The sequence below is a fragment of the Anopheles nili genome, chromosome 3, assembly GCF_943737925.1.
Source record: "Anopheles nili chromosome 3, idAnoNiliSN_F5_01, whole genome shotgun sequence".
In the NCBI taxonomy this organism is placed as follows: domain Eukaryota; kingdom Metazoa; phylum Arthropoda; class Insecta; order Diptera; family Culicidae; genus Anopheles; species Anopheles nili.
This window is the reverse complement of record NC_071292.1, coordinates 37,899,080-37,913,536: the sequence shown is the minus strand read 5'-3', so window position 1 is coordinate 37,913,536 and position 14,457 is coordinate 37,899,080. Positions and strand designations below refer to the sequence as shown.

Here is a 14,457-nt window from a genome sequence, read left to right as displayed (position 1 = left end):
TTTACGTAGCCCTTTAAAATCATGAACTATGTATCCATATCACAGATTTCTGAAGAACCCCGTAACAGTTTCGCTTTTAGCACTGCCCAACCACCTGTATTGGTATGGTATTGAAACTAGCCCATGAATCCAAGCCTAGATTTTCGATCATGCATGTTGCCGCTGGTTGTTTTACATTATTTGGAATAAATGTTGGGCATGAGATCCTTTGATACCTGCAAGAAGCTCCATATTCAAACACACCCCTCAGATCCTTTCCCATTTAAACCAACTCAGTTACACCTTCATCTTACAGAAATATTTATTTGCAATCATTTTTATTTTGCTACACATTAGTTTTTAAAATGCATAAAAAGTGCACCGATACTGAAAAACAGCATCGGTTGAGCGTTAATTTGTAATGATGTTTCACATTTCCTTTTTTTTGCTAAATTGATTTCCTTCCATCAGACTGCGGAAAAATGTTTTTGTCAAAACTTGATATTTTCTTATAAAATCGAAATATATTCTCCACTATCATGGCGGTCGATATGGATTAGAGTAGGGAGCTGCACTAACGCTTACGACTAGTTTTCGTACTGATAAACTTCTAGACGCTAAAGGTACTTTTCGTGGGTGGGACGATATTATGTTCATCTCGTTCATGATCTCGGAATACTGAATCATATGCAGTTCATATGCCTAAGGCTACTCTTGGGGTTGAAACACACACATACAAATAGGCACACGGAAACACATAAATCGTGGGCAGTCTGTTTCTTTTTTTGCTGCAGTTTTGCATCGCATTATGCACGGGATAAATGCCACAGGGAAAGCTTCAACTTGCAAAGGGAGACTACAGCACGGTGCATACCATTATGAAGAATTATGAGCTAGCTTTGATACCTCTACACGATTACTACAAGTGCTTCGCAGTTTTCCCTTAAATGCAGATTCCCGCTGTATTTATGGTCTTGCTGCCTTCGCTACGAGAATATGTAATGTGATAAAATTCCTTACATTGAGTCGTTTTTATGTTTTATTCAAATTATACATCGGCAGTGCAGCAAAAGTTATCGCGATTGAAGTTTGCGAACAAATGCAAATTAAAACGCTTGGTAGATAACAAAAAAACAAGAACACAAATAAAACGCACTGCATAATGCAGATCAATGGATTGCTATTTAAACGTTTCTCTTCTCCACGCAGCATCGTTGCTTGCCATCGCGTATGGGCACTATCAAACATAGTCTGATGCACTAATCGTACCTTCCGGTAGAGCCTCCGAATGTTTTTCGATCGTCAATAGATTGTTCGTTTCGTTGAGGAAGTGACTTTGGACGTTATGGTTTTTATGGGGCGAGGACATCTCCTTCAGATCGACGATCTCGTACGGCCGTTCGTCCTCATCTTCCGTTCCTGCCATATTGGCGTTGTTCAGCAATCCAGAGTAGTACGCACTACCTGAACCGCTTGCACCAGCGCTGGTACTATGCGACCCGGAAGGTATTGCTGGGAGCGGACAGTTCATGATTAGAATGTCGTTGTCTGTACCCTGAAAACAAGCGACAGTCTATTAACTGTTCGTACACTCTTTCACAGCAGCTTGAAATGCTCGAAACAATCATCTCAAACTTCGTCAAATTAGCTCATGCAACATGCGAAACGAAACATAAGTGCATGTAAACTTACTCACATGGTGTACGGAACCTGACTTGTAGGAGGTAGTTTCGGAGGGTCCAATTTCATTTCCTACTTCAGCATACGATGCTTCATCGATCTGCACCGGATTGTAGTTATTGTCGTCCATGTGCGTGTAGTGGTTCTCCACCGGTAGCGTATGGGAATTAACCAGCTGGTCCGGCGTCGATAGATTCTTGCGGCTACTGAACCACGTCCAAAGACCGGAATTTGTACTACGAGGGCTACACGACCCGTTGGTCGAATTTTTAGACGTTTGGTTATCAAAATTCAGTCCACTGGTGTCTTTTGTGCTGCTGGAATCGAAGCACAATGTACGAAGACCACTTTGATTGGTTCGAAGCCTAAAAATGGAATCCAAATATTTAATTAGTTATCTGTTCGTCCACTAGACGGTTGCCACAGGATAACCGACGGGAATTCTTAACCAATACCTTTTACATCTAAGAAAAACTATCATTATTATGGCACCGAGAAGGGCAGACGTGAGTGAGACCACAATCAGGGCAAAGGTCCAGTTAAATTCCTTTGTGTCGGACGACGAGAATATTTCCTCTAAAACAGACAAGACAAAGTGAATGAACCGTGACTGCAAACACTTTCTCGTCATCGTACTTATTGCTCCGTCGAGAGACAATGTTCCTTTATCCTGCCAGGCCCAGGAGCACAGGTCACACGTGGTCAGTCCATCCGGGGCAATGGATTCCTCCAGATAGGGCGGTCTCGGCGGAGGTGGCACGAACTTTCCATTCCAGTAGCTCTGATCGATCGTATCGATCACCTGCATCTCGTCTTCGAGCATCGAGAAGTCTGTTATTTGTAAGCTCCAAGCGTTGAGAGAATTGTCTTGATTTACTGCGCTGCTCGGCAACGCGTCCAGGGCGATCGTTGAGGTGAGATTGATTTCTCGTGCCGTAATGAACGGATGCATGAGCTTGGTGGTTTCGCCGCTACTTGTAGGCTTGGAAACATATTGTTCGTCAGCAATAGTCGACTGGATGTGCATCGTACATTTTATTTGAAGATATGGTAATCGCTTTAATTCAAGTGCTAGTAAAAGGAGAATAGGTTATGCATTATAGATATGTATTTTGAGCTACATTGCGAAAGGTACTTTCGCACTGGTATCTTTCTTGCTTTCTAGTGACAACCAAATACACGCGATTAATTTTATTTTTCCTAATTATTTACAGCGGATATATAATTAGTTCCCTCGCAACAAATACGTACAATATTGCTGATGTGCGAAATGATGATGGAATAAAAAATTAATTGGTTTGTAACCTGCATCATAAGCATAACAATCTATATTTCCTGAACATATTGTCAAGAACATTTTTCGTTACACGCCGATTCATATGTTTAAAAGTATTTCTTCTGAGACTTGTTATTGATGAAAAAAACTATAAAATACTGTTTGTGCTTCTTGTTTTACATTTCCATTTAAACTTAGTTACAGGCAGCATTTAAGCATATCAAGCTAAAATATCACAATTACATGTGGTGTGTAATTAGTTGTACCCATTCGCTCTCATCATGATTTCGTAACTCCACACGTTGGTAAAATCCTGTGAGCCATGCACTCACGCCAAACTATCTCACTTCCAAACTAAAACGGTCCCCTAATGCATAGTTCCTCAATGTAAATTTGGTAACAGAAGAAATTTAATCCGGTTTTAAATCGTAACATGAGTGCTGTGTCTTAGAGACGGATTTCACTCTTACACTTTTGAAAATACAAAAGAAAACGCATATTTGCAAACGCATAAGGAACTGTAGAATTATGTGGTCATGTTTATGACACCGTCGCTCAAGGGGTCAGAAACAGCGGAAAATCAATTAGTGCACAAATTCAACTGGAAGCAAATTGCAGAATGAAATCATATACGCAATCGTGTATGCTCGAAACACATAGCACCGAAAAATGGAAGTCTTACGAAGGTAATATTAACTAATTCTATTATATGTGCATTTTTCCACCATATGTTAGGGTTGAAAGAGTAACCGTTTTTCGAATTTGCAACGGACACATGGGTTGCTTCGATGTTAATGATTTATTAAAGCAAACATAAAAGAAGCCTTAGAATGTATGACAAGGAAACCATGCTGTTCAATTTGTTTTATTTTTAGTATTTTGAAGAAAAAACGTTAATTTATTCTTGTATTAAATATTCATGGAAACAAATTTTGAGCACACTAATGTACTGGTGGTTTGACTTAAGGACCATCAAACGACGTTTAAAGAATCAAATTAAGATCATTTTGTGGTCTGCATTTTTATACAATAACTATTTTTATATTTAATGTGTTTCCTAAGCACTTTAAATGCAATAACAAGATAAAAATTAATATAGCTTTTAGTTACACCTTGTTGTTCTATTGAACACTACGCAAGAACTGCTAGCTAGAGGCTCGTTTCCAGTCCAAATTTAAACGCCCATAGTCATAGAAGTTGCAACGAACTTCACACAGCTAGTCGTGAAAACGCCACACACAACATCCGATCTAACATACGCATACGAATTCTTTCCTTTGTAGCGGCTAAAGTGTTGACAGAATTTCACAAACCATGCAAACGTGAAAAATCGCTGAACACTGCTATAAGTTAACAGCATCGTTTTAAAAACCAATCTCAAGATCCACTTGGGACTCTATTTGCGTAGAACAGGCACACTAAGTGCTCCGTGTCTAGCCCACCACGAAAACCTTCCATTTGCTTTCTCTAGACGATATTCGTGTCTGGCTCGATTTAACCGCTCCAAAACCGTTCGCAACAAGTTCATCGTCCTGTGCAATCAACGCTTTTAACACCGTGATGTTCCAACGCGACCAATGTCGCCTTTTCCCATTCAAGCGTGTGTGATGGACAGGAAAAAATGCTCAAACACTTTGCAAATGAGTTCATTTGCATGGTCAAACAGAGATACGTGGGCACATGTAGGCAGACACGGCAGTGAAGTACATCACATGGTTTATCGTTGGTGACGTGTTCATCATCGGATAAAACCGTTTCCCCGAGGACAAGCTGCAAGGACGACCTATGGAGCATATTTATGTAAACATCAGATGACTGTGTAACTCTCTTGCACCCATCTAAACCGTTTCGATAGTTCTGTCTGCATTCTTATAAGGTACCTTTGGACACGAACGTATTCAAAAAACCAGCGCACCACTTTTCTTTTCACATTGTATCAATAGAGGATAAAACCTCATCACCATTGTGTACTAGTTTTTACCTAGTATGACACGAACTTTATGCTGCTATAATTGTTACAATATATTACTCTAAATTTCCGCAATTTTTCTTGTGCACTTGGTTTAACCAAAGGACGTTGGCTTAACGTTTCTGCAATATGTGTAATGGATGATATCGGATGCTATCCATATATCTGTAAATATTACATCTAATTCGTCAAATTTACGTCTATCGAAACTTCATCGTAAATTTCCTTCGATGTATCAACTGTAACTGACGTCTACCCTGTCTGCAAGTATTGCTTGTATTTTTTTGTGATGTCATTTCACCACAAGCAAAATCATCGCTTCAAGGACTTTTACTTAGCGCGCCTTATCATGTGCACATCTTTATTCAAAAGACGGTAATGAGCGATCGCTATGTAGCATAATATTCCGCGACGACTTCACATTCTTAAGAGGCGCGCCAGACTGGCAAACCATTTACGTGCACCGAGCGTGAATAAAGCAGCATTCTAATCATACGGTGGCTTATAGAGTGGATGATAGGCCTTCTCTTGCAATTCAAACACCCCGGAGGATGCTGAAAATTCGCAAAAGGACTCAACATAAAGAAACGGAAGAAAAAAAAATTAACCACGAGGGAAGCAGCCAGCAAAAACCTGTAATTAAAAACTTCACTTTTCTTTGATGTAACACTCTACTAAGGGCTCAATCAGACTACTAGCTATCGTCTTTCCCTGAACAAGTTATCTAAAAAGAGAATGTCTAGGATGAACATAGTTCGTAATGCTCGCAGATGCAAAAGAACCTCGTCTGGCCCAGTGGAGGTCATTCAGTTTAACTTAATTAGTATAAAAATTTATGCGCCACAGGTTAACAAATAAGCTCGTGATCTGCTTGTTACAACCGATGAGCTTACTCGTCCATTACATCAGCTTTTTTGTGTTACAAATTCCATCAAATGCCTAGCATAAATGAATTTTCAATTTAAACCTTGTACTAATGAATGGATGTAACAAATTCATTTGCAAAGCAGCGTCTACTGTGATAAAGAGCTATTCGGAAGAGTGCTTCGCCAGAAGTACAGTGTTGTTTAAATCGCTACCATTTTATAATATTTTTTGCCGTTTTCAATCGTATTCATGATCCACTATGTGCGATTTTTCTATTTTTTTCATGCTTGATACGAACGCAAATTTGAGCTAACTCTAAATCGTTGTGGATTATATGTTTTAAATTACTTTTTCCACCAAAGACGTGCAAATTTGTCTCGAATTTTTTGTTCCTCTTGTTAATCATTAAAATTTAATCAAAATTGCTTTGAACTTGGCATGTTATCGAGTTGATGCAAAAACTTTGATAGAATTTTTATTAATCATGATAAAGTACCTGTAAAAACACAGTACTTTTCGTATATAACAACCAGCCCCCGTAAACTAACTTTGTTTTTTTTTTTATAACTAAACAAGCTACACATACATACATTTTTTTTCATACTTATTGCGAACAAGAATTGCAAACCATGGAAATATATATTTCATCTATTGCTACCGCTTGTGGTAACGCATGTTGTATATGAAAAGACCATAAACACAAGCAAGCTTCTGCTGCGTGAGCGACGGCGTGTTTAAGTGGACGGTTTATGGTCCTGCGTGGTCCAACGCTCTCACTTCAATGAAGCCCTTGAGTCGACTGCAGTTATAGATTTACAGCAATTGCTTAGTCCAACGCGATTTCAAGTGTGGATAATTGGAATGAATAGACCCTCGAGTTCAACGCGATACAAGATTTCTCGTTAATCCTCACGTATATGGACCGGAACGGAAACACCGCCACAGTAGTGCTTTTATACACACGTGTGCAAAATATTGGTTAACCTCTCGAATGGGTTGTAGTTCCAGTTGAAAAGATGTATGAAGAGTTACGGTTGCAATGCGACATACGGTGTAAGAGTTTCTTCGGTTCATATCACTATAGCATAAACATATAACAGGCTATCGATATTAAAGTACTAAATTATGGCAAAAATCCATCCAGCAACATCCATATATGTAAACAATATTAGGAATATATAAGACCTTGTAACATAGTTTGGCAATAAAAAATACTGTATGCTTACCATTTGCTGCGTATCGTTCATTCATACTTTGTATGCGCATTACTCAGATCTTGGTTGCGAAGAATAAGGGCATTCAAAACCAAAGCAATAGAAGCAAAAAAACTAGAGTCAACAATAAAATCTGAACCATTTTGTCACGCTCCTCAAATACGCCCGTTTCACCAGTAATCCCCGTAACGAAAGTGGGATCCAAGACAATTTCGCAAACAATCTAAGTCTATCCAGGTGGTTCCGTCTCATAACGCTTTACGTAGGTTTGGCGGGTTTAAGTTGTCTGCGGCTAATGGATTTTTACCATTTTCCAGTAAGCCGCCGCGTAGGCCGTCTGATTAAAATTATTTTCTATTTGCTTCGCGCTGAATCATGATCATTGAATATCAATCAACAACACATCGTAGCTTTTAAAAAAAAATTAAAACATAAATGCTTCGAAAATGCAACAATATTCAACACAAGTCAGATTGATATTTTTGTGTTTTAATTCTTTAACAACTAATAAACAAGTAAACTTTAGTTCCAAGAAATAAACTGTGCAACGACATTAACGATTTTTTGTAAGCACAACTTGTGTTAAATATGAAGTTCAAATTTTACAACAAGACCTCATTGTGTCTCCATATATTCATTTATTGAAACATAACGGAGTTTCGTTGTCTTTCGTTTTCGTACGATCAATCTTGTAAGCCGGTAGCCGAACAGATGGCTCAGAACATGTGCATAAAAAACATAAGCAAAAATGAAACGGGTAGCAAAACCCCAATAAGCAAAAGAAAGCATTGAAACACAACAAAGCATGAAAAAACTCCGAGATAAATATGAACGAAACGAAAAAAATCGACAGCCGGTGATAGCGTCACGATCCTTAAGAAGATGTATGGCAGAGTACAAAATGTGATTCGACATTAAGTTCATTATGCTCGAATGTGGCTGCAGGTGCAGTTGTTGTACCGTTTACTTAAAGTACAGTGAGCCAGCTCGAAAATGAAGGAGAACGATCGCACATTAAGATGCGCAAGGCGCAATGACACATCCATTCAACACTACACACGCATTTATTTTGATAGCTGTTTCGCGAATAACTGTATGAATTCCAGCAGCGTAAAATTGTACGACGCATTAGTTAACACAAAATTATATGCTTGTTTTTGGTGGTTGCTTCATACGCGAAAGTAGCCTGCAAGTAGTCATGCATTTTCGTAAATTGAACAAACTTTTCCAAAAAGGGATCCAGCTTAATCAGGTGCAATATTTAAATGAGCACCCGATAATTCCTTTCAAATCCTTCGCTCTTAGAATGCATAACATCTAGAAGCAGAGAAAAATCACGATGCCGGTCTGCCGAGCTCCATCTGTCAAATCACATCACAAGTCAGGCATATAGGTCGCCAGCAATCGTCGTCGGAGAGTCGGCTCCTATCCAGCAACCAATTCGATGTCACAATCTTTACACGCGAAAGAGGCTGAACGTTTTGATCCCTTGATCGATCGTCCTGAATATCGCCGTTTGGCAATCTGAAACATACCGGCTACGTGCATGCGGCATTCGGTGCTGAGATTGGTTTGCTCCGTGAAAAGTTGCTTAATTTATTTTAATTAGAATCAGCACTTATACCAGCTAGCCGCTCGCGCATACCAACCCCAACCGCAACACGGAGCACCGGGAGCTCTAGTACTCCCTGTCAATTTGGTGATTTTTGAGCTCGGTATGTTACAACTCGGTTACATAACAATGCATATTGGCACGCTAAACGCCGTGGATGGTGTCTCCAGCACAGAATTGCGTTCCTGGAAATGCACAAAATATGTACATTGCAGATGAAGGAAATGTTCATGTTGACATAGCCTGGTTCGCGATCAGCACCATGTCCCGTTTTTTTTATTCCTGGTCGGATTGTCCGACCCGCATGTGTATGTGGCAGCCCATCTTCTCGCCTTTGGAAGCAAACGTAAGCATACGGAACTGGAAGCTGTTTGTCGTTGCTTGCAACCGAGGAATGCTATTGCACTTTGGCAGGCAGTATTGCTAGCATGCAGGGTCCGCTAGTGACTGCATCAGCATCTTAAGAGCTTTGCCATGTCCAGCCGTACCGAGGCTAGTCAAACAGCAATCGATCGACGTGCCATATTTGGGTGTTACAGGAATTTTACATGAAATATGTAACAAGAAACTTATTGTACTCGCGGCTAGCCCTAAGACGGCGTCGTTGTGACGGGGTCGATGAAATCGTTTCTGGGGCAAGTTGGTCAGGTACATAATACAACACAACGAGCGATGATAATCGTAGTTTAGCAACTGTTATTATGTAAAACATATCAAATGTATGGATAACACCACGTATTAAAAATTGGCATATGGGACACAACAGGTTTGAAATACTTGAACATAGAACACATCATAATTATACCATTGTAGTATCCATATCCAATAATAGGTGCACATAACATTTCGCTTGTAATGCACGCATAGAAATCAATGAATCGCTCAACGCTAAGCTAAAATAATAGCGCATAAAAGACGATAAAATAATATGCTTGAGATCCGAAACAAAATTGTGCACCTCAAGCAGTGAACAGATTGTTAATCAGCTATCAGAAATTCATAAAATAATCGAAACTTGCTCAACTTTCTTCTTTTTCTCCCCAAATAAAAATTACTCAAACATGTCACTTTTGATATCGTTCCTTCCGGTTATGGATCAAGCCCCATGATTATCATGCAAAAGCAGTGGTTGGGGAAATAGAAATCCATTAGGCCGTATCATCGAAACTTGCCCATACCAGAATCGCAATCATTCACCCAGCCAAGCTTATCTTATCGCAGCTCACCTATCACCGATAAACTTCACACGGTTTGAAGGCGAAACATCGTCCCCTGCAGTTTTGCGGTGACCGTGGGTGATTTTGCAACAGATTTCAGTTCCCAATGCTAATAGATCAACACTGCAACTAATCAACCTGCAAAAGTATATTTGACATCCGATGGCTCCTTCGTTCGACTGTACGATCACGTTCGATAACAATTCCCATGGTGTGTTTTTCGCCGGCCAGAAGCTCCGTGGGACGGTGGATTTCACTCTTTCAAAGGCGAAAAAAGTGAAAGGTATACATCGCAGAATAGCCGTGGTGTCGTATAATATCATTCCTCTTGCTCCGGACACTCCTCAGTTGTGGTGTTGAAAATAACCGGACTCGCACGTGTGCAATGGACGGAAATGTACGGAACTGGCACAACGATACAGTTCAGCGCTAAGGAAAACTTTCTGACCCACACAGAGGAGCTTGTTAGATCAGACTCAGGTAAGCCAGCAACCAAAAGTGCAAAGATCCGTTCCCTTTTCCATCCACCCGTTACCACACTGATTGACAGACGATCCGATCGAGCTGATGCCGGGACGCCAAATTTACAAGTTCACATTGCAACTACCGGCCACGCTGCCCACCTCGTTCGAAGGTGACTATGGTTACAACCGCTATACGGCCCGGGTCGTCTTAGAACGACCATGGAAATTCGACCTCACGCACAAAATCGCATTCACGGTGGTGAACCAACTGAATCTGAACGCCATCTCGTCCCCACTGAATGTGGCAGCGGTGCAGGAACACGTTAAACACTTCAATTGCGGTCCCTGTCGCTCGAAACCACTGACCATGAACGTGATGCTACCGATGACGGGTTTCGTACCGGGTCAGTTCATTCTCGTCACGGTGAATATCGACAACGGCACTAAAAAGCGCATTGCCGATGTTAAGATGAAGCTACGTCGCCAAGTGGAGTACCGCAGCGCAACCCCGTACGAGCAGGTAAAGTCCGTGTCCTGCACTTTGGCCAAATTTCAGTGCAGCGGTGTCGATGCTTACGGTTCGGCCGGATACGAGAGGCGCTTTCTGGTCCCACCGGAAGCGCCAACACGCAGCGACACGATCATACGCATCGAGTACTACGTCGAAGTAATCGCAAAGGTACCTGGAATGGTCTACAGTCCCTACGTGCGAATTCCCGTCACAATTGGGACCATTCCTCTGTTAAACCTCAACCAATCACAGTACAGGACATCTTTCGTAACGGCTCCTCTCACGGCTGCAACGGGTAGCGATCCAAAGAGCTTCCACATCAGCCTGCAGTCGCTGCACAGTAAGTACTAAGCTGCCTCATTACATCGTCCACCCGCTGTTAGTTTGATTGACTCTTTGGTTTTTTTTTCTTGCTTGCTCAACTCTTTACCAGTTCCTCACACCTTTGAGAAATCAGCGATTCGGCTCGATGGCACCATCCCAAATGGCAGCATATCACCCTCGCTTAGCTCGTCGTCCTTTAGTCCTCGCTATCCGGTCTTTCGCTTCGAATCAGACAAAAATCTTGCAGCGCATGGAGAACCGGCTGGAACACACGCCAGCCAAGAACAGCGTTGATAACGATAGCTCCTACGGCTGCTTCAACCACGTAGATAGATAGTGTCTAGTGGATTAACATTACCAGCGGACTCTACTCGACAAGTGGTGCAACTTTACTTTATCGTTTCGTGCAGAATAATGCAACACTGTAGGTACTGTACAAACTGGATGACTAACAGTGTAATAATTGCCTCAAAGCACTAATTCAATTTTTGTGAGGAGTTATTAAAATTATACGATAATTTCGTAAACCACGACAATTTATTAACCGAATATTTTTAGCATAGTTCTACTTATTTAATCATGAACAGGTTTCAAGCAATTTTACTACTACCAAGAATAGTGTATAACTAAGAATATTGAAATAAAACATCGATGATGGCAGTAAACATATTGTACGAACATGAGGGTTTAACATTTAAAGCAGTATACATGCGATACAGAAAATTTTCATTTTTTGTGCTGCATATAGGTGACAAACCGCAACAGCCTGCTTAACTTATCTTTTGACCCACCCAACCAGTAAACACTACTCACGTATACGTCGAAGCATCATGCGTAGCAATTGCCCTCGGCTTGAAGTTATTGCTTCTCAGCTGGAACGTGTAATTAACGGAGAGCAGCAAACATAACTCTTACTCTTTCAGCCTACCCAGGCATGCATGGTGCATGAATAGTATGCTGCAACACACAGTGCCGCAGAGTTTTTCCTTTATTTAGGAAGTGTACGACTTATGCGTATGAGCGCCATTGTGCTAGTAATTGCTTCTAAAGCTTCGATTTGTCTCGATTCGCAGCAACGAGAATGCATACTTGCATGGCGAAGAGCGTAAGTAAATATTTAATATGCTCTTTATTTCTCTTAAAGAATGAGACTTACAGAGTGGGTACGGGAACTTAACTGTGGTAATAATTGGAAATGCTCTATTTCTTATACTAACCACACTATTGCTACTTTTTACTTTGAACAATCCATGTGCAATAACTGCTGCACTAAATCGGGTTTATTTTCATTGTTGAGACATTTTTTATTCATATGGTACATCGTCATGAAATAAAACACACGATAGGCAACTGGTCCTATCATTCAACATTGCGGCCATTCATCGATTATTTATCGACAACGACAATAATGTGCGCAGAAATTTGTTTACTTGTTTTACTTGTTTCAGGTCCGATTGGCTAACGTTTTGCAGCGAGAATGGTTCTGGATTTCCGACCAGAGGCCGTCAAGCGCATATGTCAAGCGCTACATTTTTGAAGGCAAAATAGGGAAGAGCACATTTGAAATGGAATCGCCGATTACCTGAAACTGTTGGTTTGTGTTACTGGCACGAGTCGAGCCAGCAGTCGACCAGCTTCATGGCTTTGTCTGCACTCGGCAAGCTTGTATGCATTGGAATGCAAAAAAACGCGTCAGACAAACCGGTGAAAACAAGAGAAAAAATGGCCATCTTATTTTTTTAACTTTCCTTTCCCATCGCTGGATCGGTAGTTATGTTTCTGCTGTTGTACCACCTCCCCACAAATTACACAACGCGGCAGCCGTGGCATCGTGTGCAAAGCTCTGTTTGCCGATGGAGCGATGGGCTGGAAGTGGAAAATTATTCAGCCAGGGTGGTCTCGACTACCGTGGTTCCCATAAAAGGATGCAGAGAAGAGAGGTCTCGATCAAAGCTTAAGAAACGGCACACAGGCAGCCCGAGCAGGTTGACCGCGTTCGAAAGAAGTCCGCGCTGACTATCGAGCAGTTCCTAACGATTGCAGCGAGCCAATTTTTCTTATTCTCCTTCTCATCTGAATCTTTGGCCTGCTGTAAACCACAATACACGACGGTCAACGGAACTGGAATCTCTACCCCAGCGACGACAATGACAATTGTCCCATATCGAGCAACCCCGATCGAGGCAACAAACAGCTATTGGCAGAACTAAACTCGTCCTGCCAAAAACTTCTTGAAAAAGCCAAACCTAAACCTATGTTGGATTCACGATCCAAGGGCTAGGCTAGATTTTTCAACTTTAAAAAAATTTGCTCCATAGAATGTGGAGATTACACCTCAATTCAATGATAAGCTTAAAATAAGCAAGATATTTTAATGGGTCAACCACACAAAACGAAAAACAAGTTGAAAATTTTCGTTTGAAAAGCTCTAACTCTATATGCATAGCATGCATTTCATTCCCTCATATTGCTTCAACTCTATTCGTCACCGAAAGAAATGTGCTTTACCGAACTCAAATGCAAAACGAGTGCATTTTCTTCTCAAAGTAAACCGTTTCTTTTAAAGGGCATGAGTACTTTGAAGTAGAACGTTTACCGTAGCTGATGTACGTCTCGAAAATCGGGTACATTACAAACAGCGACAAGAAAAAAAAACTCCGCTAAGAATGAAAATTACACGCCCATACACGTAAACACGGCTGCTTCGTGCTATTCACAATGCATCGCGACGGATACTTGTACTATTTTGCGTTTGCTCCACCTCCATCACCGGGAATGGCATGAATGGAATCCTGTTGCAAAAACGAAAATTGAACAAAAAAAAAGGAAAAACAAATCTCGGCACCATCCCCAGGCACCCATGAAAGTGAAAAGCAAACTTGGGAAACCTCATCCCTCGCGCAAACATTTGTTTGCAGCTACAACATTCCAGACAAGAGCCGGTGGTTGTTGCATTGGGGCTGGAACACATAAATTTTAATTACTTTCTTCCTCTTCCTGCACTCAAAGGACCCGCCACCAACCATTCAGCTAAGGGGAGCTTCTTTGCCCGTGACGAACCGCTGATAATAGCGAAGTCGTTTTTCTTTTCCTCCAGCCGCGCTCAGGACGTAAAAATCTTACAAATGAAAAGAGGCATGCGTTCATATGTTTCCCATTCGTCCATGAGTGTAAACTTTTTTTTCCAAAGTGGCTCGTTCCATCTGCTTCGGGCATTACATTGAGGCGTCGGCTCCTATCGCACATGCAACGAGACATTATGCACTACTAAGATACTAGATACGCCTTTTTTTTTCTTTCAAATTGCGAACACAAAATGTTTACAACAATTTTTGTTTTATTTA

General features: G+C 41.1%; 2 protein-coding genes across 2 annotated transcripts; one reads left to right on the top strand and one right to left on the bottom strand.

Annotated features, from left to right (window-relative positions):
* Positions 1-1,219: 1,219 nt before the first annotated feature.
* Positions 1,220-2,686, bottom strand: LOC128724191 (uncharacterized). Its single transcript, XM_053817956.1, has 4 exons — positions 2,296-2,686; positions 2,115-2,235; positions 1,676-2,024; positions 1,220-1,534 (listed from the first exon to the last, which is right to left on the bottom strand). Exons 1-4 carry the CDS (start codon positions 2,684-2,686, stop codon positions 1,220-1,222), a joined length of 1,176 nt encoding a protein of 391 aa, XP_053673931.1.
* A 7,290-nt stretch (positions 2,687-9,976) lies between these two features.
* LOC128724190 (arrestin domain-containing protein 3-like) lies at positions 9,977-11,407 on the top strand. Its single transcript, XM_053817955.1, has 4 exons — positions 9,977-10,097; positions 10,163-10,294; positions 10,365-11,129; positions 11,223-11,407. Exons 1-4 carry the CDS (start codon positions 9,977-9,979, stop codon positions 11,405-11,407), a joined length of 1,203 nt encoding a protein of 400 aa, XP_053673930.1.
* The last annotated feature ends 3,050 nt before the right edge of the window (positions 11,408-14,457 follow it).